The sequence below is a fragment of the Ahaetulla prasina genome, chromosome 2, assembly GCF_028640845.1.
Source record: "Ahaetulla prasina isolate Xishuangbanna chromosome 2, ASM2864084v1, whole genome shotgun sequence".
NCBI classification, from domain to species: Eukaryota; Metazoa; Chordata; class Lepidosauria; order Squamata; family Colubridae; genus Ahaetulla; species Ahaetulla prasina.
In genome coordinates, this window is record NC_080540.1 from 199,281,182 (window position 1) to 199,308,609 (window position 27,428).

At 35.9% G+C, this 27,428-nt stretch overlaps 1 protein-coding gene across 1 annotated transcript in view; it reads right to left on the minus strand.

Annotated features, from left to right (window-relative positions):
* Positions 1-26,756, minus strand: part of ZCCHC7 (zinc finger CCHC-type containing 7) — a 147,869-nt gene extending 121,113 nt beyond the window's left edge. Inside the window, exons 1-2 of the mRNA XM_058169440.1 lie at positions 26,628-26,756; positions 15,433-16,155 (exon numbers count right to left, since the gene is read on the minus strand). Of these exons, the coding sequence (XP_058025423.1) occupies positions 15,433-16,141 (709 nt within the window). The 5' untranslated portion in view covers positions 16,142-16,155; positions 26,628-26,756. The remainder of the gene's footprint in view (positions 1-15,432; positions 16,156-26,627) is intronic.
* Positions 26,757-27,428: the final 672 nt, after the last annotated feature.

The window sequence follows — 27,428 nt, forward strand, 5'->3', positions numbered from 1 at the left end:
AACTTTAAGCTAGGTTAATTACTTAGGTGTAAGCAACAACTTAGACATGTGATTTGTTTTCCAGATTTGCTTGTTGATAAGGACAAGTTAGCCACATTACATCCAGGACCACTTAAGTCTTCCCATGATATTTTATTTAACTAAATCAGTGGCCCCCAACTTTTCGAGCACTAGGGACCAGTTCTATGGGGAAAGACCTCCCCAGACCAAAGGGGATACAGTTTCATGCGCTGCCTGCATCCTGCATGTGCGCAGATGGGCCTTCGCTCCTTTGTGCGGCCTGGTTTCTGCCACACCACAGATTGGTGCCAGTCCAAGGCCTGGGGGTTGGGGAACCCTGATCTAAATAGTTGCTTTGCAGGAAATTCCATCAGGGAAAGACAGAAATACAAACATCTAGCTCACTTTCCATGCTGTGTGGAGGAAAATCAGAAAATAAATATATGACAGAGGAGAAAAATGCTGAGTCAGTTGTATAGTTCTTTGTGTGTGCGCGCGCATCCCCCCCCCCCGTAAACACCCTTTGCTTACAACAGATACAACTAAGCTTACAATTTTACCCATTCCTTCTAAGTATGGTTCTTCTGTTCTAAATTTATATGACTGCAATTCCACTCTTATTTCCATAAGAGTCTCCTGCTGCTTTCCTTAATGGCTGCAGAATCTGCTTATTTTGGATTGTACTCCCTGGTTCTTACATCCAAATTTATCAATGCATGATGCAACAAGGTTTAGGGTTAGGGTCTTCCTTAAATCAAAATTATGCCTAAGAAATGTTTTGTCCTATTTGTCCTTATTTTGTCCAAAAATGTTCAATTTTGTAGATTAAGTAAAATTAACTGATCTTCAATATATGTACAATACAATAAAAAAAAAAGAATGAGAGAAGAGGATACAGAAAAAGAGGCAGCCATGCTAGTCAATTTCATCCCCTTCACCTTAAGAATAGAGAACTATAAAAACAACAATGTAGAAATGTTATTGTCTTATTTAAATATACTATTTTTGTTTTCTAGCTGATTTCAAGTTTCATCTTTTTATTATGATTTTCTTTAAAATGTCACTCCAATATTTCCTTTACTATATAAATTTCCAATATACACCAATGTGATCACTGATTTAACCTCCTCCAAAGTTTTTCTATAAATGTTTTCTTATGTTCTGTTATGGTTATATACACTGCCCTTATTCCCTATGAGGAAAATATTCTGATGTCTAAATGAAAGATGAATTCCTGCTGCTTTTTTAAAAAGCTTTATTTCAAATCTTAGAGTACTAACATAATCATCATGCTGATAGATGTTAGTAAACTATTGTTATCAAATTACTTGACACCAACACGTCAATCTTCCCTTAGTATATTACTATTCACTTAGGTTTTTAAAAAAAAAAACACCTTTCTTTTATTTAGACAAATTATTGTCTAAATTATAAGAGTCGTTTTTTTCCCTTAAAGTTTATAAATAAAGTACATAAAGATACATACTGCCGGCATTATGGTTATGAAAACCATTATGTACTATAATATCAAATATTGCTTTGCCAGCAGCTTAAAACTTCATGGTACTCAAATACCATCTTTTTATATAATCTTGAGGAAACTGGCAATGCAGATATTTAAAGCAATCCATTATTTGATTATTTTAAAATTTAATCTATAAAGACATCTGCTTTCAAATGCTAGGATAAGGGCATACAAAATAAATAAGAGCATTACAACTATGTAATAGAAAAATTACTTACAGATATACAACAGCTGTAAACATAGTGACAGGAGTAATTCTGAATAAAAGCTTTCAAGTTCTGAAGTCTTTTAGAAGCCACACTAACAGTTTAGGGATAACATTTCTTCTGCACTTAATGAAAAGACACACATTAAGAATGGAATATTTTGGATACAAGGAATAGATAATTATTTCCCCATTTTCATTCAGTTGTAGAGCAGATTATCATTCTTTATATTCTGTCCAAAACAAATTTTAAAAATTGTTTTACAGTACTTAAGTAACAATTCTGTTTCTTATCTCACTTCCCTTTCCTTTTCCTATGAAGATATTTTGGAGGAGGAAAGGGAAAGGAGGAAGATGCTAATACCACAGAAACACACACCCTACTTCTGAAGATTTAATATATAATTAGAATGAAAAGAATCTTTCAAAGACTCATTTTACCCCAAGAATGATCAAAGCACAACAAATAATATTTCTCATCAGACCTGAAGATTTGTCCAACTATGTAGCAACATTAAGCCTGCAAAATTATTTCTCAGAAAAAGATTCTACTTATTTTAGTGAAATAGATACCTTAAAACTGTATTTCAGTCAAATATTAAATCAAAGATACATAAACTTTGACTAGTAAGCTTGGCAGCAACCACACTGTAACTTATAGCAATTTTATAATGAAATAAGCGAGGATGTAAAATTGCTAACAGATTTCCCTCCTCAAAGGTATCTTTAAATCTATATTGTTTACAGATTTAAGCAAACTGCATGGTACAAGAAGCTCCATATTTAATACATAAAAAACAATTTAATTGAAAAACAATTTAAGTCAAACAAATGGTAAAATAAGCTTTATTTCCTTGTAGTTTCTATAAAACAATAGATGTCAATGTTGAAAAAGCTTTAGCATATGATCAGGATTTTATTATTTAAACAATTTTTTGCAGATACAATCTTGAAGCCATTTTCCCCACTCTCCCAAGTTTCAAAATTAAAGGTGTTTACTTTTAAAGAAATTCATTTGGTACAGTACTGAAAGGTTAATCTCTCAACTAAATTAAAGAAAGATACAGCCTTCATGAGAACATACATAAAAGTGTATTCATTCATTTACTATATACTAAAAAGTTTATATTCAAGTATTTGATGTTTAATGACTTTTCATACATGTATAATAAATTAAAGATTGTAATTCATGACTATTAATATATTATACAGTAGTTTTTCAATTTTCAGTTAATATCAATTTAAAAAGCAAGAGTGTTATTTTTGTATGCCATAATGTACTAAATTACTGTGAAGCTCTGGTTTGGAAATATTCTTAGAACTGAGTAAAGCTGGAGGATCTTCCTAAAGGACAGGACAAATTTAAGGCCAACTCTTCATAAATCATAGTGCTACAAACAAAGAAGAAAGCAACTACTGCAGGAAAGGCACAACTCTATTGTTTCTTTTCATTCTGAAGCATAATTAGACACTTTAAAAATTACAAAATGAATACTAAGGGGAAAAAATCATAATGAACCTCTCAGATGAGAAACTAATTGGGACTAAGTACACAACAGCTTACATTTAATCCTGTTAATCATCCCACAAAAAAGAAATAAAAGACTCACTTTTCAGCCATCTCTCTGGACGACTGGGCTAAAATAACAGCATGACTAAATCTGACATTGACCCCTTGGCCCTGCTAGAAGTTTAAAGAATTCCTTTGAGTCTTCTGAGATCATTTCCTCCCACCCCCCACCCCCTGCTCAACAACTCCAAAAGAGTGGGCTAGTCCCATACATTTGACAATCTTTTTGCAAAAAGGTAGCATAAAGAATGGTGACACAGAAATTTTGTTGTATTGGTTATAGCACTCTAACTTTAGATTGAGAACATGCTCAGGAACTGGGAAAATATACATTAGCATGTTTTATTTCAAGGTTCTAGATAGAATTCCTTGAATTCTAAGTCATTTTCACAAGAGCAAAAGAAATATGCCTTAGATCACAGGAGGCTGTGATTAATCAAACCAAGTAGGTACATTGATGCAAATGGTATAAAAGGGAAAAGAGTTATATTTATTGTTTTAGTCTTTAGCAAATTTACTAAGATCTTTAAATCAAGATTTCATATCAAAATCCACAATCATGCTTTTTTCTTTAAAAAAAATACAACAGAAACAGAATCTTATGGGCAAAGGTTGTTGAAGAAACATTATTAGCAGGAAAATACTCCTTTACAAGTAAGATAATGACACATAACATCCAAAGTATGGTACCCCTTCAACAAAATCCTAACTGATCATTAAACTTTGCAAAATGAAGGAAAGAGGAATGGTAAAGTCCTCATTTTGCCGGAAGGAAATTAGCTTTTCCCCATAAATTTTGTGAAGAAAAGAGCTGTTCTTATAGGCTATCACTTGCTAACATGTTCCCCGCCCTCCTCAAATAAAAAAAAAACCCTTGTCAGTTCAATGTCTGAAAGAAATGTGCCTAAGAACTCTGCATCATAAAGAATTTAACTGGTAACTTTATACAAATTGGCAGCAATCCTCTTTACATGTGAATATTTTAAGAACTCACATACTACAAATGTAAACTGATTTTTCTCTCTGCTTCAGTAAGCTGCCCTGAATGTTGCTCCTCATATCCTATCATTGTCTTCCTAAACAGAGTACAAACCCTATCTAATCCTTTTAACTTTTTTTATTCTGTTAAGACAGAATTATAAGTACATGTCAGCCTAACATTGTACATTGGTTAAATAAATAAATGACCACCAAGGCTACATTTATAGCAATTTTTCCCATTATTGCAATTGTTCCCATTATTTAGAAAATGACTTATTTCTCAGAAAACTGGTTTGACCTCAGAAGCCAGAAGGAGCCACAGCACTCAGACTTAGTTATTTGCTTTTGATCCAAGATATGGCAACATTTTACTTTTACACAAGGTGAGTGTATCACAATAGAACACTTTGATTGTTGAACAGCCTCTTTTTACACTGAAAAAAAAAATCCATATATTAACAAGTTATGGAGAAGAATCAGGTGAAAATTTTCCAAAGGATTTTTTAATATTTATTCTTCGTGTACAAAGCATCTTGGGGCCCTTTAAAGATTAAGAAACAGGTAATGATTGAAGTGTCCTGTGATCCATCGAAAATAATAATTAACATATTGGTCTTTAAGGTGCCAAAACACTGAGGGAAGAAAAGTTTCAGCCCACATATGAGCACACATATATACACAAAAAATGATCAGTGCTCTAACAACTGAATATTTTCCCAAAGTAAATTATATACCACGAACAATGTTTGCATACCCTCTATGGTATGGATGCATCCTTTTACATGTGACAAAGCAAAAGCCATACAGGAAACTTTTTTTATCCACTGATTAAGGAAAATAAGTTTTACTAATATATACATTCTAGAAGCACAACTTTATACTAGAAGTAAGTGTTTTGAATTCCATTTTAGATTAGATTTCTGCCATATCCTGTCACAACTCTCATAAGATTATAATACTTGCACATTTCTGAAGGTTCTCCAAAATATACATATTTGATGAAATTATCAAAATTTGCTTGGCACCAATAGCTGGGGAAAAAAACTAAAAACAAATTTAAGGTTAACAGTCAAGGAGTCCAAATGTTGATTTTATTATTGTTATGTTGTTTCGTTAAAACAGAAATTTAAATACAAAATTAGGTATAAATCTGGCAGGTATTGCATCGTGAAGGTATTAGAAAATAAAAATATAAATATATATTATTAAAAGTTGTGAATTATACAAAGAATTTATTATTTATATTAGAAAATCAAAGAAGTAGTTGGTCCCAAAGTTCACCACTGCATTTAATTGAAATATTTAATGTCATAAAATTGAACCTTTATTTTAACAGCTTTATAGTGTGCTAGAATGCATTTCAAATTGAGACTTACTTATTATAATACAATTTATTTCCAAGTGATTCTTGCTAAGATACATGAATAAGTTCCAAAAAACATGTTTCAACAGTGCTCTTTGACTTTTTAAAAGTATCATTGCATTAAGGAACAAGTATTAAATACTAACCTTGTCCAAGATAACTATTTAAACAGGTTAACTGGCATATTGCAAGATTTGTATGCGTGGCTAAAGTTGTTTCAATTTTATAAATGTTTTCAGTTGCTGTTACCTACCAGCAATTGCTTAAACAATACTGAAATAAATGTAAAAATTTATGTTTACATAATATGATCACTGGGAATGCTGCCACATATGTATAACAATTGGACAGTTGATCACAATGCACAATACCTTCAAAAATATGTTCCTAATAATACAGTACAATGTGAAGGTTTTAACTATTTTCTTTCACCCTATATTTTACATTCCAATTCTTCATTTTGTTCAAGAAATTAATATTTCATCTTTCATTCTTAAAGATGAATTTCATTTGGAATAATATAATGGATTTCTAAAATAGTGTGTATAATTCTGTGCAAGGAGATTAGACATTTTCATTTTATGACCTTTTGCCTGAAATGCCAAAGAGCATACTAAATTGTAGCATAATTCAAACTTCCTACAAATAACAGTTTTTTCTTTTCACATTATATTTTGACAATAGTTACACTGAAGAATCAAGTTTGCCAAAGGGGTTTTTTTCTCCCAAAATGTAAAATTTTCTGGTAACATTTTATATAGAAACAGAAAGTTCATTTTCCCACTCATCCACATAGCTCAAATGACAACCAAGAGCTTCCCAACCTGCAAGACTTATAAATAGAAGGCGATAAGGAAGAAAGATCAAACTGAGAGAAGTGGAAAAATTCCTCACCTACCAATCAACAGAATGACAACAAAAAGTGAAAAGTCGCCCAGAATATATGACCATGTAAGCATGGGCACTCTTGCAGAAAACCTAGTCTGCAATCCAAAGCCATGGGAAATTTAAATTAGTTAAAGCCAAGGTCCACAATAGGCAGAGAAATCTGTACAGATAAAAGAGACTGCTACGGCTCTAGGTATACTTAGTTTAGATCACTAGAGATTTCCGCCTGAACTTTATTAGTTTTATTAATTTTTTTTAAATAATCAAGAGATTCAAGTGTATCCACATTACACTGTAAAGAAGATTAACTTTTTTCTTTTAATCAAATATCCATATGCATGTGCTGTTCCTAGCAAAGGGTAAATGATTCCCATTGCTTATTACAGCTCCAGGGTGCATAGTGTTATAATAATGCATGGTTAAAGAGCTCCTGATGTTTAAATACTGTTAATATTGCTAAAAACAAAGGCACAAATTAGGGCAAAAAAAAATAAAACATTAAGTTTAAGTTGATTCAGTTTTTTAAAGAGAAAGGTATTCATCAGGTCATAGATGCTGCAATGCAATCAATAAAGTCATTTTATGACATTAACTCTTAATGTTGCTCTTAGGAAATTCCAAGTTAAATTATACAGCTGCTTGATTTATAAATTAACACTGGCGAACCAAGCGAGGTGACTATAAAATTATTACCAATTGCTGGAATAAAATGCTTTTCTTTAAAAAGATTTCTGGCATATTTGATGCATTTTGAAATTTAGCAACAAAATGGAAGATTTAAGAATATGTTGTGAAACACTGTCCTAACTCAGGCACATGCAACTATTGTTTTTTAAAATATGGATCTATGTGTTCCCATACAAAGGTAAATTGCCATTCCCTTCATCAATGGATCTGAACACTAATTCTGCAGAGGAGAGATTTTTTTTCGCTCTAGATAAACATATGTCATTACCTCACCTCTAAGCTTCTAAACATTTTGCTATTTTTTTAATTGAAAGAATAAAATTGGTATTTTAAGTAATAAAGCTTTTTTAAAAAAAATCTTGGGGAAAATAAAATCCTGTAAAGAATAGAACGGTAATAAAAATACTGGTCTCTAAAGTGTAGGTCCCTAACACAGCAAAAATAAAAAATTACTAAAATACTGCTAGTGGAATATTTTTTCATAGTTTTCAATTCCATTGTGAATTTTATTTTATGATTATTTTACCAGCTCACTTATAATTTCTCTAACTTGGTTTTATTGTAGATGAACATCTAAATAATATTTTATGTAATTATTTTTTCAAGCAAAAAACAGTTCTTTTCAAAGATACTGTTTCATCTAGAAAAAAGGTACAAAGATATATAATTCACCCTAACAATACAATATAAATGCTGCTGTTTATACTGAACTGTCAAATCTTAAATCTTTCTAGTCTGAAGTACAATATTTACAATTAAATCTTACTGTTATAAAGATTTTCACTTTTGTTTTAGGAATCCCTATAACTTTGCTATTATATATATTAGTTCCAAGAATGGTTGTAATTTTATATATTTTATACTGCTCTACAAGCAAAAATAATGAAGATAATGCTCAACATCATTTATTACAAGAGCAGGAATAATTTCTCATAATGTGAAACATCTAAAAATATTTATTAAGAAAATAAAGGTTGATAGTAGATGTCTCCACATTTTTCAAAAATTGTCATGTGGAAAACTGAAAAATGATCAACAAAGAAATTGAGACGCTGTTTCCCAAGCATGATGAGGTAGTTTTATTTATTGTTGTTGTTATAAGGCTTTAGCTATTAATTTGAAGACTTAAAAATTTATAAACACAAGGATTAGGCCTTCTAAGATTATCATTTCTCGATCAAAGGCTCCATAGCAAGTGATAAGGGCAGAGGCCCTGGCATTAGATAAAATGAACAGTCTTATTTAAAACACAGCATCAATTTAAAAGTTTAGAACGTTGAGACAAAGGGATCAGTACAAAAAACGTTAATGAAATACTGCAGTGGATACTCTACAAGGACATGAAAACTAATTATAAATAAACATTATAGCATTTTCAAAGTAAAGTGCTGATCTAGTTTACTACAAAGATCTGAAAGCTTTCAATCTACTGAACATTTTCTCCAAAATGCATTGCAGTTTGATTCTACTTGTGAAGCACAATGACATTCAAGCTATATTCTTTTAGAATATTGGATACTAAGATTAATAATAGCAATATTAATATCCACATTTTAAAAGTGAGCCATTATATTAAATGCAAATATTTCTCAAGAGTTATTACATTAGGTTCTGGAAGAAGGTATTCTTCAAATACCCTAATAAGAAATGATAAAAGGGTAAACTTAAATCATACTATCAATTGTAAATATAAAAAAATTGGCTTCATTAGTATACAAGCTGTCGTGCTAGAACATTAAAAAAAATTAGCACTGTGACTAATACTGCAACAACATATGGGGGGGTCAAAAGATCACAGTGACACACGCACACATTGCGAAGTGTGGTTATCACTCTATTTTTTAATTTTAAAAATATGAAACTTCAATCGAGTTACATATGTGAAATGAACAGCTGTATAAATGTACTAAATAAATAAATAACCATATTTGTAAAACAGTGACAGCTGCATTTGGGCATCAGAATTAACCAACGCACACCATTATGGAAACACATCTTGGGATTATGTCTCCCTTTCTCTTCAACTGCAAAGAATTTTGAACTTGTTCTATTTATGTTTATCCACAATAGATTATTTTATCTAAAAAACAACAGATGGAATTGTTGGTTGAGAAATAATGAACATTCTTTCACTTCTCCAGCCATACAATTATATGAAGGAACAGCCATAACAGTCCTTATCTGTGAATGGCATCTAACTTTTTCCATAGTAGCAGCCGTTTCTGGAATCATGGTTTAATATTTTTTAGTGGCATGGATTCTTAATATGGAAGTAACAATGAACATCTTGAGTCTGTTTTTGGGTTGTGCTGATACTGTAACACTTCGTGTCAGAAGCCCAAGATAAGACTTCTGTTGGCAGGCTGTCTAATCCAATATTCAAAAATCTCCCTGGCCACATAGACAGAATAGTCTCAGGGATTACAATCAAGACACATGGAACATGTTTTGTTTAAGCAATGGCTCCATGATCATAAATAAGCCATTACTAACTTGACTGTCATACTGTTTGCAACCTCCATAAAAGCGGAGGCTCCAATTCATTGCCTCTTAGCATTTTAGCAAAGATCAAATGTAGAAGCCCCAATTCAACAATCCAAACACCCGGAGACCAATCAATTCAGAAGATTTTCTGAATACAGACAGGTTTATTCTAGAACTTGAGTCAGTATCTTGTCTGATATTTAAGTCTCTGCCTAAAATGAAAAATAAGAAAGCTAATGATGCTGATGTGTGACTGTAACAAAGATTAATTTGACCTGATCTGATCCGGATAAAGCTGAAGTTCAAGCTAGAATAAAATTTTAGTCACAGCAAATACAGTTGCAAGTAATTGAGGATGCCAATTAGAACAGAGATGATGAAAAATTCATTGGAAGCACAATTATAAACATATAAACAAACCATTTTTGGGCTGCTCCTTCCAGGATATTAGGGAAGGGGTAGCTTCTCTTATTTTAAGCAAAGGAACAATATAACAATATAATGAACAAACTTTTAGATTTTTAACTTTAAACAGCTACATTCGATTTAAGGCCTTCCTTTCTCAAGGCCCTGAAGGGGACAGCTATCTCTCAACTCAAATTATAGGAAAAACAGATTTAGTTCCTATTCAAATCTGCATAATGGAATGAAAATGCCTCGATCATGATAACCACACAGGATGGGGTCTGTGACATTGCCTTTTTTTTATCTAGAAAAGTAATAAAAACTGATAGGTTCTTCAAAGATCTTCTCTTGGCCATCTCTAATGGTCATAGCAATTCTGGTATCTTTCAAATTGGACCAAAATCCTTTGAGATCACCAAGGCTTTTCCCAGGTATTTTTTGTTTTTTTACACCTACCCACAGCAACTACTCACTCAGATCAATTATTTGTCAAGCATCCATAGTGTTCCCTCAACTTAAATAAACTGTTGAACACACAATTTCATTGAGGCCTGCTGTTCTTGTTCCTTGTCTCTTCTGCCTGACCCTATGCTGTCCAATCATCACAAAAGAGATTCAATCTCCATGATACTACAACTCACCCAATCTATTGTAACTGGAGTGACCAACTGTGGTCTAATGCTTTGGGGAAATAAAAGAACAGCATGGGTATCAAAACTAAAAACTAATTGCTAGAAAGAGTGTTGAAAGGAACAGGGAATATTAAGAATGGAGGGTTCTGCAACTACTTACAAATATTTCATTTTTTTGTAGGAATAAATAATGGATATAAAATTTGTAAGACATTTCCGGAAAACAGGTTCCCAAGCATGGTGAAGAACAGTCAAAACTACATTTGGCAGAGTCTACTTCAGAACCACAAGAGAAAATAAAAACAAACAAACAAACAAACATGCAGCTTCCTGAGTGTGGAAAGCAGCCCCACAGCCATGTAGTTCTAGGGTTGCTTCCTGCCCAGCAAGGCACAGTGAAGGGCACTCAAAAGGACAGAAATGGGGCAGGGTAGATAGACAGATGGAGGAAAAAAGAGGCAGTCCCTTACTTACTTGTGACTTGGGGCTGAGAGGGATCAAACCCAGAATGGCTTGGAGTGGGTATTCACTCAATAACTTGCAATTCTCAGTTAATGACAGCAATGAGGAATGCCTAAACTGCAGTCACTAAGCAATGAAGTCATATGACTTCCTGTTTTATAACTACATCATTTAGATTTGATGGCTTAATGATGATGGCTTCTAACTCCACATATATGAAAAAGTATCTGTTATTTAAATTACTGTATAACATCAGTAACATGTACTATTTATATAGTACGTGCTGTGTATGTTATTCAATTAACTCATTCTTAGAAACTGAACGGGGGAAAAATATAATGGAAAATCTTCTGTGACAGACTATTTTTCCTTACTTTTAGCGCTGAAGTTTTACTTGATTGAGATAGCTCTAATCCAGAGATTTGTTTCAAATGTTTAAGTGGTAAAAGATCCAAATCTCAAAGATATACTGAACACTGTTATTATTGTTACTTAATGCATGCCGATATCGGAGTAGTCAGCTTTTTTAAACTATTTTGTGTTCTGATTGGCAATACAACAGTTACATGCCCAGGTAATAACATTTTCAATGAATAAATAGTTTCTTTAATTTAACAGTTTATTTGGCAAAAGTTATCTTAGCACCATGGAGTATAGTTTTAAAAAAATAGGAAACAGGTATCTAACTTGACACCAACCATTCTTGCTGCTCACTGATTTTATTTGAAAGCCAAATAAATAGAAAATGCGTTTAAAAACAAAGCTGAATATCATTTAGGTTCACTGGCACTGTAGAGTATAAAGACAATGGAAATATATGTTTGGAAACATGGCCATCTACTAAGAAAAATGACCAAGACAAACTGGAGTAGTTGTCACTTTCCTAGAGAGCAAATGTGGATGGAATGGCAGAAAACACTTCCTTCATCTCCAGAAAACGGACATTTCTATCTGACCCTTTCACCATAGCAGCCATTTCATGAAAAATCAAATCACTCCCTAATCACTACTATTCTATGACACTACCCACAAGATCCGTCTATTGTTTCAGAAAATCTAAGTTGGTAGTATGTTTCTTCATCAATTACTAAGCTCTTTGGGCAGAAACGTAAATTATGCCTGGGCCATCCTGTTGTTCACAGAAGCAATTTCTACTGACTGCACAAGAGAAGGGTGACAGAATCTTCCTTCCCATTGCTATTCGCAGTCAACTTCAAAGTGCGCTTCAGAGACTTTTCCCACCACCTTTTGAAGAAAAATGAGGTTGCATAACAAACTGCGTAAAGAAAAACAGGACAAATCCTTTTGCAAAAGCAAGATGAGATTTGTACAAAAGTGAGCTGCTGGAATCAAGGGTGGTTTGTCACTCATGTAGTGCTGCCACTGCTAATTTGGAAAATATATAACCCTCTTTGCCGCACCTCAAGAACTCCTTGAATTTTGTTTCCAGAGGACATACCCAGGAGTCCCATTTTCAGGGAGTAGAAAGACTGCAGAAGTAAAAGATGGCAGGAAAATTCTGCTCACAGAACAGAATTTAAGATAAACCATAATTATACAACCCATTTGCTAAACTAATGTTATATATCACATTTCTTCTTTGTGAATTACATATTGCCAGGCCTTTTAAAAAGCTAGATTAGATTGTTACAATTTGAGGAGCTAAATTATAGAAGCTAGCACATGCTGATATAATACAGTCCAAGGAAACATGTACAGTATGCCAAAATTAAATCTCAGGTTGGAATGTTTATTTTTAATGACCGAAAATACTGTACAAAATGGAATCGGTATACAGACAGAGCTTATAAGGCAATATAATATGGAAAATAAAATATTTATATTTATTTATTGTATTCAGTTTATATGATCAATATGTGTTCTGTGTGAGTGTGGTTGTGTTAGAGAGGGGGGGAATGTCAGCTGGTGGAGACTAAGAAATATGCCTTTTCTGCTGTAGTGCCTGCCCTCTACAGCAGGGGTAGTCAACCTTTTTATACCTACCGCCCACTTTTGTATCTCTGTTAGTAGTAAAATTTTCTAACTGCCCACCGGTTCCACAGTAATGTGCCATGTATCGTCGTCTGTGCATGCCTCTCACGCATTGTGGATTGGGTTCGCGGGGGGGGGGGCACTGGCTACCAGCTCTGCTTGCCTGTTACAGCTGGGTGATGTGGGGGGAGATTCGCGAGCTATTCTGGGACGAGGCTCTTTTGTTTGCGGTCACACTATAGTGCCATTTAATTTCACTTATGTAACGTGAACTAAACATATGCGTGGGCGATACAAATAGTATATTTTCAGAAATTTAAATTGTCACGGAGAATTTTATGAAAACCTAATGAAAATGTTTTTAAATAATGCTATGAAAATTTTTTAAGAAGTCAATTAAATTTAAAAAAAAGAAAAGTGCTTCAGTATCAGACAAAACCCCTACTGCCCACCATGAAAGCTGGAACACCCACTCGTGGGTGGTAGGGACCAGGTTGACTACCACTGCTCTACAGCATTTGCCCTTCGGTGAGTAGTATGATGTCAACCCTATTGGCCTTTTATAAAGCCTTGAAGGCCTGATTATGTGCCCAGGCCTGGGGCTCCATTTTGTTTAAAGCAACAGCAGTAGCAATAGCAAGGGCCCCGTTTCCTGATTTTGTAAACACCTGTGGATTATAATTTCCTATATATAATATTATGGTTTTCTTTGCTGTATATATTTACTTGTTTTTAAAATCTGTGTTTTAATTACTTTTAACTGATTTTACAATTTATTCACTTCCCAGAGTCACTTGTTTCAGATGGGCGTCTGTATAAATCGAATAAATAAATAAATATAATGGAGAAAATAAAAATATTAAGATCCGTATGCATAAATTAAATGAATACTTATTTTTAGGTGTTTCATACCTACCTCATATTTTCTGTGTTTTCTTGCTAATACCATAGAAACCTAATTTTAAGTTTTTACTTGTAAAACAGTAACATATTCAGACAGCAAATCTTACAAAACACTCATCTGGCAACTGTCATTAAATACATTTCCCTTCCCTGTGAAAATACCATATTTTGAATTAAGATGGGGATGAGAACATGACTAAAATTTCTGGCGCCTTTTTAATGACATGTTGGTGGGAGACAGACAGAATGCAGATAATCCTTAATTTATGACCACAATTCAGACCAGAATCTTAATGTTGAACATATTACATGGCTGGCTATGGTGTGGATAGCATTTCTCAGTGGCAGCAGCAGCGCTACAGCTGAAGCCAATATCGGGCAATGGTGGCAGCTGGCTCAAACAGTTGAAGGCCCAGGTCTCCTACTTCAGGCCCAGATTTGGGCAGGGGTGGTATTCACTTACCTTCCCTACCAGTTTGCAAATGCGTCCATGCATGCACCCGGCCTTCTGTATATGCGTTTTGCTGGTGCGCGTGCTTTCCATGCATGCACCCAGCCTCACTAATGTTACTAAACGGGATGGCATAGAGCCGGGGTGAGTGGGTGGGCCCAGCCGCAATTTCCACTACCGGTTCAGGAGAACCGGTCCGAACTGGCTGAATACCACTTCTGGACTTGGGCCTGCCAAGTGTTGCTGGGAAGGGCAACCTAAATTGGGGGGAGGGGGATAGGTAGGTAGAGGTAGCTGCAGTGTTCCTGTGGTGGTTAGTCTGAGCAGGCTGCCAAGCACTTGAATTTTTATCTTGTTACTGTACAGGCACTGTAACTTCAAACCCTGGTCGTAAGTCTCTTCATCCAGCGCCACTGTAATTTCAGTTGCTGAATGAATGATCGTAAACCAAGGGCTATCTGTAAAGGAGAAACCAAGACCACCCCAAATTTGTTTTCATAACAGATTTTATCACTGTTTCCAAATACTATTCTCTCTTAACTGGAAATTTTAATGGTTTAAATTATAATTTTACAGTTCAGAATTTTATCAGTTCAAGAGTATACTGTGCCTTTTGTTTGTTTTCCTCGTTTATTGCATCAGTATAATATTTGTAATCTTTTTACTGCAGATGCACATTAGGTTCATTGCAGTGTGCTCCTTTTTTCTCACTAAGGTTACAAACTGCGGACATATCCCAGGAAGACTGTATTTCCTTATAAATAGATGTAGGGCTCTGGTACGAATGCTTTTCTGCTATTCAAACAACACAACATGCTTTACTAATGTGATACCTGATCTTCCTTGTAGCTGCTTGAAACCACCCCACACAAAAACATACTAACCTCCACTGGCTGAAGTTCTACAGCCTTCAAGGTTTAACAGGATATCATCATCTTTGTCATCTGCGGCACTTCCCAGCAGCATCCAGCTCTCCACATTATCACTTTCAGAGGATATACTTGACACATCAATTTCATCATCACTTCTGGAATTGTCCTCAGTTACTAAAACTCTATGAATCATGTGAACATCATCTTGGTTATTTAAGATTGCCTTTTCATTACCCTTTCTTGCTTTACTTGAATTTACCGTAATTTGATCCTCAGATTTCAGGATAGGCTGGGAAGGGTGTTCAATAGCTTTTTTGGCACGAGAGTAAGCAGTCTTATTTAATTTACGTAATGTTGGAGACACTGATGTTGTTAGTTTCTGGAGTTTACTTTCATAAATGCTATCTTCCTCAAGGGTATCAGACAATATTATGACATCTGAGCTATCTGAACTGTTAACATCACTATCTGAAATGAGAATTAAGTTATTTCTCTGATTTTGTTCATTCTCTGATTTCTCTTTCTTCAAGGACTTAAATTCTTGTTGTCCTTTGACATCCTTATTGTTATTTTCACCGACATCACCAAGGTCTTGTGCATAATGGACTTGACTGTAAAGATGAAATTCTACTTCACTATCAATGCTTGTTTCACTGGAAGACCCTTCAGAATAAGGATCATCTTCAAATGCTTCTGCATCGCCATATCCACTGAACAACATGGTAAGTATTTTATCTAGGAAAAGAAAGAAAGAAAAAAATGAAGCTCAGCAAACCAATGTAGACCAATGTTTCATTAATGCAGAGAACAAGCTTTACGGTGATCAAAACTTCAGTCCACCTATTCTATGGTGCATTTCTATGCATGCTTGGGATAACACTGGCTCCCTCAGTCAAGAAACGGAGATCAGCACAGTGCCCTAGAGTCGGACATGACTGGACAGGAAACCTTTATCTCTATTCAAAATCAAGCCCCAATGTGTTCAGTGGATTTTATGCTTTTGAAAGAAAACTTTTAACTCAAGGCAAAAGTCTCCATAAGATATAAGTGCATACTGCATTAAATAAAAATACTACGGTAATACTACATACTTGTGAGAAGTGTATTCCAAGCAGGGATGAAATCTACTTACCTTCCCTACCAGTTTGGAAGCGTGCGCACCGCACACGTGAGCTCTCTCTGCTCGCGTGTGTGCTATCATCACATCCGATATTTGACCCTCTGCGCATGCGCAGAGGGTCAAAAATGGGTTACTTCCTGGTTAAAACCAGGAAGTAATGATGTCCGGGTGGGTGGGCAGAGCGTTGTGCTGCTGCTGCTACCGGTTCACTGAACCAGACGCCGCCACCGCTACCAGTTTGCACAAGCTGGACAAAACCGAACCAGACGCCACCAGCACTACCAGTTCACACAAGCTGGCAGGATTTCACCACTGATTCCAAGGCTATGAAAAGTCACTTGTGTCTTTCAGCACAGGGTCAAAAACCTACGTGCCAACCAAGAATTCTGCAGTTCCCTACTGTGCTGCATGCAGCATGAAGGGATGAGACAATCTGAGTAAATTTATCAATTTACAGTAAATTTATCAATTTACCCAAAAGACCTGCTTGTCAAGAATTTTTTGACAGATACAAAAGAAATGTGGTTTGGAAAATAGAAAGAAGAGGTGACTTATGGTACTCAGTGCCTGCACATGTGCAGATACTCCAGGTTGAATAAATTCTGCCTCTTTAGAGAAACTCATCACATACTAGATCCCATCCATTATTTCTTTTGCGAACAGGCAATGAGGGAAAATGTTCTACCATGCAGGTGTCTCTACCCAAATAAGGTTCACTAATTTGAATAATTTAATGAGTCAATAGTTTTTATAAAATAAAGTTAAGAAGTTTAAATATAAATACTAAAGTTATATGAATATTTCTGTTTATAGGTCCATTAATTTTAATGAATAAAAAAGACAGAAAACAATTACATTGGCATAAGACATAGGGAGAAAAAATTGAGAAGGATGAACTCAGATAAACAATTTCCCTTGAAGTCTTAAAGAAACCCAGGCCCTATGTTCTCTTGAGATGAGGGAGAGACAGTAATAGTTCCGGCACATAATTGGAATCCATTCAGATGGTAACTAACATAGCCCAGACAAGGAACAATAGAAGAAATACATGCCAAACAAATGAGAAAAAAATTCCAACTCTTTTCATCAAGCTCTCTGGAGATCACTAAGCTCTGACCTCACTGAGCATTTCAGCAATTTATAAATGTTGTTAAATATTTACACACCACTTTTCCAACTGATTAAAGTGGCTTACAACCAACAAACACATTAAATAGTATCAAAAATGTATAACCTTCCAATTAATCCACTACATCAACCAAAACCTAGCCTTTAAAAATATTTTTATGTTACACTGTACACATTTATTTTTAAACAAACAAACAACAAATACAAAGTAAAACCTAATAGCAACCAATTTATTTCTCAAAAGAGTCCTGAGTTTTGGAACAGTCATTGTGAAAACTCTGTATTAGGTCATGTAATCTTGCTAACAACTAAGCCAAAAAGTCTCCCTATTTGTTTTCTTTTTATAATGTCAAATTCAAAATGACTCCCAGCAGTTTAATTCACAAAAATATAAAACAAAGTAAAACCTAAAATTTACAATAATACAATAGTTGCATTAGTATCCATTGACTACCCAAAGAGGCTTTACAATAATTCTGCCTTAATAACATCTGGAAGCCCAACAATGAAGGCATCTACCTAATTTCCAAAGGAGGCTACTGCATATTGTACAGAGACTGCAACGCTTATTCCATTCATCTCACACACCTGAAAGAAGACTAAAAGATGCTAATGTTGGGACAAATTGGATGGTTAAGTAAGACACTTCTATGCAGAAAATTGTTAATAACCCAATGCCAAGTTATGCAGGGCTTTGTGGGTCAAAGCCAGCACTCTGAACCTGGAAATCTACTAATAATCAACACAGCAACCATAAAACAAGTATTATATGATTATGATGATTTTGGCTTGTTAATATACAAGATGCTATATTTTGTAGCAATTGTAAATAGTCTTCAGAGGTAGCCCCATCTACAGCACATTGCAGTAATTTAAATACTATCAACAGCTGCAGCACTCAAGACTTATATACTTCATAGTTCTTTACAGCACTCCCTGAGTGGTTTACAAACGTCAGCATATTGCCTCAACAATCTGGGTCTTGGTGTACCAAACTCAGAAGGATGGGAAACTGAGTCAATCTTGAGCCCATCAAGATCAAATTCACGGCTGTGGGCAGAGTTGGCCTGCAATACTACATTCTAACCACAGTGCCCCCAAAGCTAATAAATATATGCACGAATCACTACGACACAAAATCTTCCCAGTCCAAGTAAAGCCACCATTGGCAAACAGCCAAATTTGGGAACAGGTCTCACAGCTGCAACTTCTATTTTGAAGTAGACTGTACGTCAAGGAAGAGCACCAAGTTGGAGATAAGCTCTTTCAGCTAAGGTCTTCTCCTTCTGCACAAGCAGTAACTTGTCTTGCATGGGTTCAGATTGTTTCAGCCTATTTCATCTCATTCAAATCCAAACAGCCTCCAAACACCACTTTGAGATTTCCATAGCATCTCCAATTCACAGAATTCAAACTACATGAATAGAATAGAATAGAATAGAATAGAATAGAATAGAATAGAATAGAATAGAATAGAATAGAATTTTTATTGGCCAAGTGTGATTGGACACACAAGGAATTTGTCTCAGTGTACATAAAAGAAATGAATGCTGTTATTATATTTTTATCCTGCCTATTTTATATATTTTGGGTAACTCAAAGCAGTCAACATACCTAATTTTCATACCTCCTACTTTCCCCAAACTATATATAACATGGGCCGGACTGAGAGAGAGTGACTGGCCCTAAGTCAACCAGCTGGCTTTCTAACTAAGGGAGGACAAGTACACACAATCTCTTAATTTCTAGGCTAGCATTTTATAGTACCACTACACAAACTGACAATATCAAAATGTGCTGTCACTGAACTGATGTCACCCTGAACCAATGGATGACCTATACCAGTGATGGTGAATCTTTTCAGCACCAAATGCCCAAACTGGAACACGCATGCATGTGCATGCACCAGCGCACCGAAAACCCAAAGACCAGCTGGCCGGCACACACATGCCTGTTTTTTGGCTGGTTTTTTGGCACTTGGGCATTCCGGCACCCACAAAGACCAGCTGACCAGAAACCAGAAGAGCAGCTGGTGATGGTGCACATACCCACAGAGAGGGCTCTGCATGTCACAGCTCATATTAATGCTAATAAAAGTTTGTAATGTAGGATCAAAGTAAGCCTTCTCGCATGAAGAGAAACAGTTCAGGTAATATGAGAATCCCATACAAAAAAAAGCTGGGATATATGATACAACCTGAGGTCTTCCAGATTATTAGAACTACCATTTCCAAATCACCTTCTGGTTGAAAATGATGGAATTTACATTTCCATAATAATATTCACAGGACTGCAAGTTACCCAAGTTTAAAGTCAATATTTTATATGGGATTTAAAAACCAAATGGCAGCCAATAAAGCATAAACTATGAAGAATACTTGCACTTTCAGATATCTTTTAGCACATGCATAGGATTCTTGATCAGCTGAGATTTCATATTTATTTATTTATTTATTTATTTAATTGGATTTTTATACCGCCCTATCTCCCGAAGGACTCAGGGCGGTTTACAGCCAGATAAAAATAAACAAGAATAAATACAAGATAAAAACAATATTTAAAAAACTTATTAAATTGGCCCAAATTAAAATATAATTAAAACAGTAAAAACCTCATTTAAAACTGAAATCTTATGCCAGTCCTGCGCAAATTCCAATCGTGCCTTTTATAATTTTGTCAACAGTAAACTTAAAGATTCAAGATCCATCCCACCACTAAAAGATTCTAACAACAAAGAATGCAATGACGAAACAGTCAAAGCAAACCTCTTCAACATTTTCTTTGGCTCAGTTTTTGTTAACTCCGATAACACATATCCAACATTCCACAAACGAACCAGCAATGACTATGATGATTTAACTCATATAGATTTCACAGAAGACAACGTTGGTAAAGCTCTTCACAACTTAAAACCATCGCTTTCTATTGGACCTGATGGTCTATGTGCATATTTCTTAAAAAAACTTTCCATTAATATAGCTGAACCCCTAAGTATTATCTTTGATAAAGCTTTCACTACCAGTTCTCTTCCCAAACTTTGGTCACTAGCCACAGTCATCCCCATCTTCAAAAAGGAGACCCCAGCTTAGTCGAAAACTACAGACCGATCTCCCTTTGCTCGTCACCTGCAAAGTCATGGAATCTATCATCAATCAATCCATTACCTCACACTTAGAAACTAACAACCTACTCTCCAACAAACAATTTGGTTTCAGGAAAAGTTATCATGTAACTTACAACTTCTCCACTGCAAAAACATATGGACTTCAAATCTAGATCAAGGCAAATCAATAGATGCAATCTACATAGACTTCTGCAAAGCTTTTGACTCAGTAGTACACGATAAACTTCTCCTTAAACTAACATCCTATGGCATCTCAGGACCCCTCCACAAATGGATATCTGCTTTTCTGTCTAACAGACAACAAGTGGTCAAAATTGGCAATGCTTTATCAAATCCTGTTCCTGTCAAGAGTGGCGTTCCTCAAGGCAGCGTCCTTGGACCAACACTCTTTATTCTATACATTAATGATCTTTGTGACCATATCTCAAGTAATTGTGTTCTCTTTGCTGACGATGTCAAACTATTTAACACCACAGACAACACTTCTATCATTCAAAACGACCTTGACCATCTAACCGCTTGGTCTAAAATTGGCAGCTCCAAATTTCAACCAGCAAATGCTCAGTCTTACATATAGGAAAAAGAACTCTAAAACTAAGTACATACTAGATGGACATTACCTTACAGACGACCCCATCCCGTTAAAGACCTTGGAGTTTTCATGTCAAATGATCTAAGTGCCAAAGCCCACTGCAACTACATAGCAAAAAGCTCTAAGAGTTGTAAACCTAATTTTGTAGCTTCTTTTCCAAAACACCACACTACTAACCAGAGCATATAAAACATTTGCTAGACCAATTCTAGAATACAGCTCACCTGTTTGGAACCCTCACCACATCTCTGACATCAATACAATTGAACGTGTCCAGAAATATTTTACAAGAAGAGTTCTCCATTCCTCTGAAAACAACAAAATACCTTATCCCACCAGACTTGAAATCCTAGGCTTAGAAAACTTGGAACTCCGCCTTCGACAAGACCTAAGTTTAACTCACAGAATCATCTATTGTAATGTCCTTCCTGTCAAAGACTACTTCAGCTTTAATTGCAATAATACAAGGGCAACCAATAGATTTAAACTTAATGTAAACCGCTTTAATCTAGATTGCAGAAAATATGACTTCTGCAACAGAATCATCAGTGCTTGGAATACTTTACCTGACTCTGTGGTCTCTTCCCATAATCCTAATAGCTTTAACCAAAAACTTTCTACTATTGACCTCACCCCATTCCTAAGAGGACCATAAGGGGCGTGCATAAGCGCACAAACGTGCCTACCGTTCCTGTCCTATTGTTTTTCTTTTCTTCTTCCTATATATGTTTATATGTGTATATACTATATAATCTTTTTGTATGATGTTGTGACAAAATAAATAAATAAATAAATAAATAAAAAATAAAAAATAAATAGATATGTCTTCAGCTCGCGGTGAAAGGTTCGAAGGTCCGGAAGTTGGCGGAGTCCTGGGGGAAGCTCATTCCAGAGGGTGGGAACCCCCAGAGAGAAGGCCCTTCCCCTGGGTGTCGCCAGCCGACATTGCTTGGCGGACGGCACCCTAAGGGGTCCCTCTCTGTGAGAACGCACGGGTCGGTGGGAGGCAATCGGTGGCAGTAGGCGATCCCGTAAATAAATATAGCTTTCAATTACAATCTTGACTCAGGCTTTCAAGTTACAAGAGGACTGCAACACAAGGACCAATTGCATTTTCATCCCTGGAAACAACTGAAATTATAATCTATTCCCTGCCATTCACTTAATTGTATTGTTTAAATGTACTTTTAGGACTTTAACAATGACTTGTGAGAGCTTTTACCACTGAAATTCATTTTAATATTGGGGAAACATAACTCCAAAAGCTACAGTTTTATAAAAATATCAGAGTTCAAATGCAGTCCTGGAAGAATCTTACATAGTTCTTTACAAAGTAGGGACCGTTTACCTAGGATTAATGGGCATTTAATATTTCTGCTCGAAGATCACACTTAGCAGCAATTGACAGGTTTTCACTATCTAAAATAAATTTGGGTTTAGCTGGCAAGTCTGATTTCTGCAAACTCAAATGTTCTGAAACAGTATATCAAGCTTGTTGATGTAACTTTAAAAGATGATTCCAATGTCCTCAGTTTAGAGTCGGATAGCTATATCCAAATGTGATCAGATTTCAAACCAGCAAAGATCCAACAAAGGCACTGAAATAAGCATCTGTTTAAGTTCCTCTAGATTCAACCTTAATATATCATACTGTAGTGAATTATTCCAATGTTCTATTAGGGATAAAAGTAATTTTTATCATCATATTTTGAATCCCAATGGCATGGCTGGTTAGGTTCAAGTATACTTAGTCAGGTACTGACACAAAATCCCCTCTACGTACACTAACTCTTCAGAGCTATAACATAATGAATTCCATGACATGAGATCCCTCTCTAGAGAAGCAACAGAATTCCACCCGATTCTATTTAGTGTCTTTATTATTGCACTGACACTTAAGTACTATTAATACTGCAGAACAAAAGGACTTATACATTTCAGGGAGGGAACAGCTTCCGTACAACCTGATTTCCCTTTTTTCCTCTTTCTTTGCAAGGTTCTTCTGAATAGGTCATGGCTCCCTTAGTTGTCTAAGCCAGTTCATAAACTGGCATATTTCAAAAGAAAATTACCAGGTTTGGCATTAGTAGACAATTCTTGAAAGCTGTGTATTTGTGTAAAGCATGACTTCCCCAAATAAACACAAGATTTTATTTTAAAAAAAAAGCCAAGGCCCACAGTCAGAAGATAAAGTGGTACCATGTCTGCAGCTTGCAAACACTCAGCCTACAATAGTCCACCTTGCCAATCCTTGTTCTTCTGGCAAGCAACATAATCTGAAAAACATTATAACACATCAATCATATCTTAGCAAGCAGAGACCACCCTTCATATTACAACACACACACACACCAAACTTGTCACATATAATGTATAATCTACCCAATGGTTTAGGAAACCTAACAAGACCTAGCACTATGACAAGTAGGTATCTTCCTGTCCAAAGGTTCACACACTTTTGTGTGTTTATTAACTCAAGGTTTTCAAATCAAGTCATACTCCCATATTGATATACTCTCAAATGATGCAGCATGGCATCATTTCTGAATCAATGCTAGATCATTCAACTACCCCTCATTAAAGATTTGTAGGAACATTTTTAGGAATAAAGAAATCAGAGTTATCACAGAACAGACACAAAGCACTTTGTTTCTTCTGCTCATCTAAAATCAGAGAAACAATTTGGAGTAGTGGTTCTATCAGGCTAGAAACTTGGAGACTGAATTCTAATTGACCTTAGGCACAAAACAAGCTGACTGATTTTGATCCAGCCACTCTTTTTCAGCCTTAGGAAGGAGGCAATGGAAACTACTTCTGAAAAACCTTGCCAAGGAAACTGCAGGGACTGGTCGATCCAATCGACAGGAGTCAACAACTGACTTGAAACTACATACATTTACAACTTACACACAATAAAATAAGCAGAACATATGAAGTTTTTTTATATAAATGTAGGCCGTCGGCGTATGTCTACCCTATAGATCAGAGGTCTCCAGCCTTGGCAACTTTAAGACTTGTGGACTTCGAGTCCCAGAATTCCTCAGCCAGCTCAGACTTGAAGTCCACAAGCCTTAAAGTTGCCAAGGTTGGAGACCACTGCTATAGATAGCATTTCTCCAAAGTTTTAAACAGAAATCTCTTCAGGCTTACTTTATGTTATCAAGATTTGAATCCACAATCCTTTGCAAACATATTTAGATAAGCATTAGTGTTATTAAAATTATTAGTTATCTGACAAAAATAGAATGCAATTCTACTTTCCTAAATAGAATTTTTAAAAATCTGAAAATGGGGTAGAAAACCCAGTGCTTTATAGCCAATATTTTCAAGTTTTCAGTTCCCATTCCCATAATTCCTGCTTATTTGTTATGATGACTGGGGCTTATGAGAGATGTAATCCAAAACATCTGGAAAGTACCCTAACCTTAAGGAGAAAAAAGAGCACAGGAAGAACCAAAGAAATAAGTCAAGATCCTTAACCAACCAATTTTGTCCTTGTGGAATATTATTACTTCAGTAATGTAAAATACTATAAGGTGCTATCATGACTACTTATTAATAGCCTATTTCATAGATGAGCAAATCTATATTTAGTGAAAGCTGCATGCTCACAGTAACTCACTGGCTAGGATAGAATTTTAATAAATGTTTCCTCAAAATAAAAATGTAACACTTATCCAATGCATGCGAGCTTCTGAAATAAGCAGATACTAAATGTTTTTAGGTTATCTGATACCAGGGAAATTTAAAAAAACCCACATTACCCATTCTTTATTTTCTGAGAAAAAAGAAATAGGTAAACTATAGAAAAAAGAAAGCTCTCCTAACAAGACAGCAACATTATTCAAGTTCAGACTTTATCTTCATTTTTCAACCACCAATTAAAGGTAAGCTTATGCCAATTTAACTTTTGTGATTGGTTACATTTTGGTATTCCTTGACAAGAATTTATGGGCCACACATATTTTTATTTCACACATATTTCATCCATCAACTTAAGATAATACTGTACCCGTATTTCTTTAATTTTTATTTTAATCTGAGTTGGTGAATGGTCAAGATCAGCCAGTAAGCTTCCTCCCTTACTAACTACACTTGACGTCTCTTTGATAATCATACCGTTTTCCCCAAAATAAGATATCCCCTGATAATAAGCCCAATTGGGCTTTTGAGCGCATGGCAATAAGGCCAAGCGCTTATTTCAGGGTTCAAAAATATATAAGACAGGGTCTTATTTTGGGGAAAACATGGGTATTAATTTTGATAGAATTGCCTAGCATTATTTTGTTATTGGTTTCTTCTGTACTACCAGAGAGAGGGAGAAGTCTTCCTATTTGTTAGAATCTGAAAAATCACATTTTTTCCTTATATAAACCTTTAACTCCTCCAGCACTACTAGTGCATATTTCTTCCCAACCATATACAATTTTTTAAAGCCAGCAAAGCTGAGAAGCCTTAAAACCTTCATCAGGCTTGGCTTCTCTTTCCCCATGAGATATTCCTAGGCTGTAGCACAAGGAGAAAAGCTACTCTCCTGATTCTGTTACAACAGGTCATTGTAAAGCATCATAACATTTACAAATCAGCGCTTTACTGTTTCGTTCTCTCTCCAATTTCCTCTTCCGAGCTTTGGGGTCCAGTCCAGTCTTATTATGACATTGTAACCAATGGTGGGATTCAAGTAATTTAACAACCGGTTCTCTGCCCTAATGATTTATTCCAACAACCAGTTTGCCAAACTGCTCAAAGTTAACAACCGGTTCTCCCAAAGTGGTGCGAACTGGCTGAATCCCACCACTGATTGTAACCCTAAAGACACAGACACTCTCTCTTGTTTGCAATGACCAGGAAATCACCTTAGACCCCCCCCCCTTCCTGGCTAAACCCTTGAGATAAATAAATGGGATAATCAATATACACAAATGCCCCATGATATGCAATTTAAAACGGGGGGGGGGGGTTGAGATTAGGGAGAATGTTTCTCCGATCCTTCTCTAAGAAACATCCTGTACACACCGGAAATAACCCCAAAAGCACAAAATTTGGCTCTGACTTTTAGTCTTTCCTTTCTGCTTTATGTCCTCCTGCCCTGGCAGCAGACCAAAGGATGAGCTTTAGGTGCGTAGCCCCTCTAAAATGGGGAGGGGGGAATACAAACAAAAGCCAAGTCCTCAGGCTAAGACGGGGGGGGGGAAGAGACACGAATCGACGAATTCATTGCCTCCTTCGCCCACGTTACTCACTAGCGCTGCCTGCTGCAAACCAGGAAACCCCTCGAGACCGGAACAGCTGCCACCAAAGACCCCTCCTCCCGCCTCTCACGTCGAACTGCGCTTCCGCCCGCTGAGCAAAGGCAAAAGGAGGCGGGCGCGGCGGATTAGGTAACTCGGCTATTGCGCCTGCGCTTCAAGCGGGGCCGGAGCTGGGGCGGCGGAAATCACGCCGGCCAGGAAGCGAGCGAAAGCACGCGCCGCTGCCACTTCGGTGAAGTCACACGGCTGGCCTGAACACGTGCGCTTGGTTGTTGTTGGGTGTTTTTTTTTTTCGTTTGGGGATGCTCGGTTTTCGAGCGCCCAGCATTCCTAAGCATCGCGAAAGGAATTATGGGGGGGGAGGGGCTGTCTATATCAGCTGGATCTAGCTGGAGGGCCTGTTAGATAAGACAAGGACAAGGGCACTAGCCTGCCTACCGCCCGTCCTACTGTTCCCAATTATATGTAATCATTCTATGTGTTTATGGCTATGTTTTGCCAATTTATATCCCTTTTTGTGCCAATTTTTTAATGTGTCCATGTCGATGTCTATTCTGTTTTCTTGTACTTGTTGACAAATAAAGTGGTGTACCTTAGAATTCTTGATGAACCTAACTTTTCTTTTACACTGAGAGCATATGCACCAAGACAAATTCCTTGTGTGTCAAATCACACTTGGCCAATAAAAAATTCAATTCAATTCTATTCTATTCTGAATAGATGGTGACAGGCTCTTTTTAATTGATCTTTGTGGATTCAGGACTCATAATTTGGGACATAATTTGGGATATT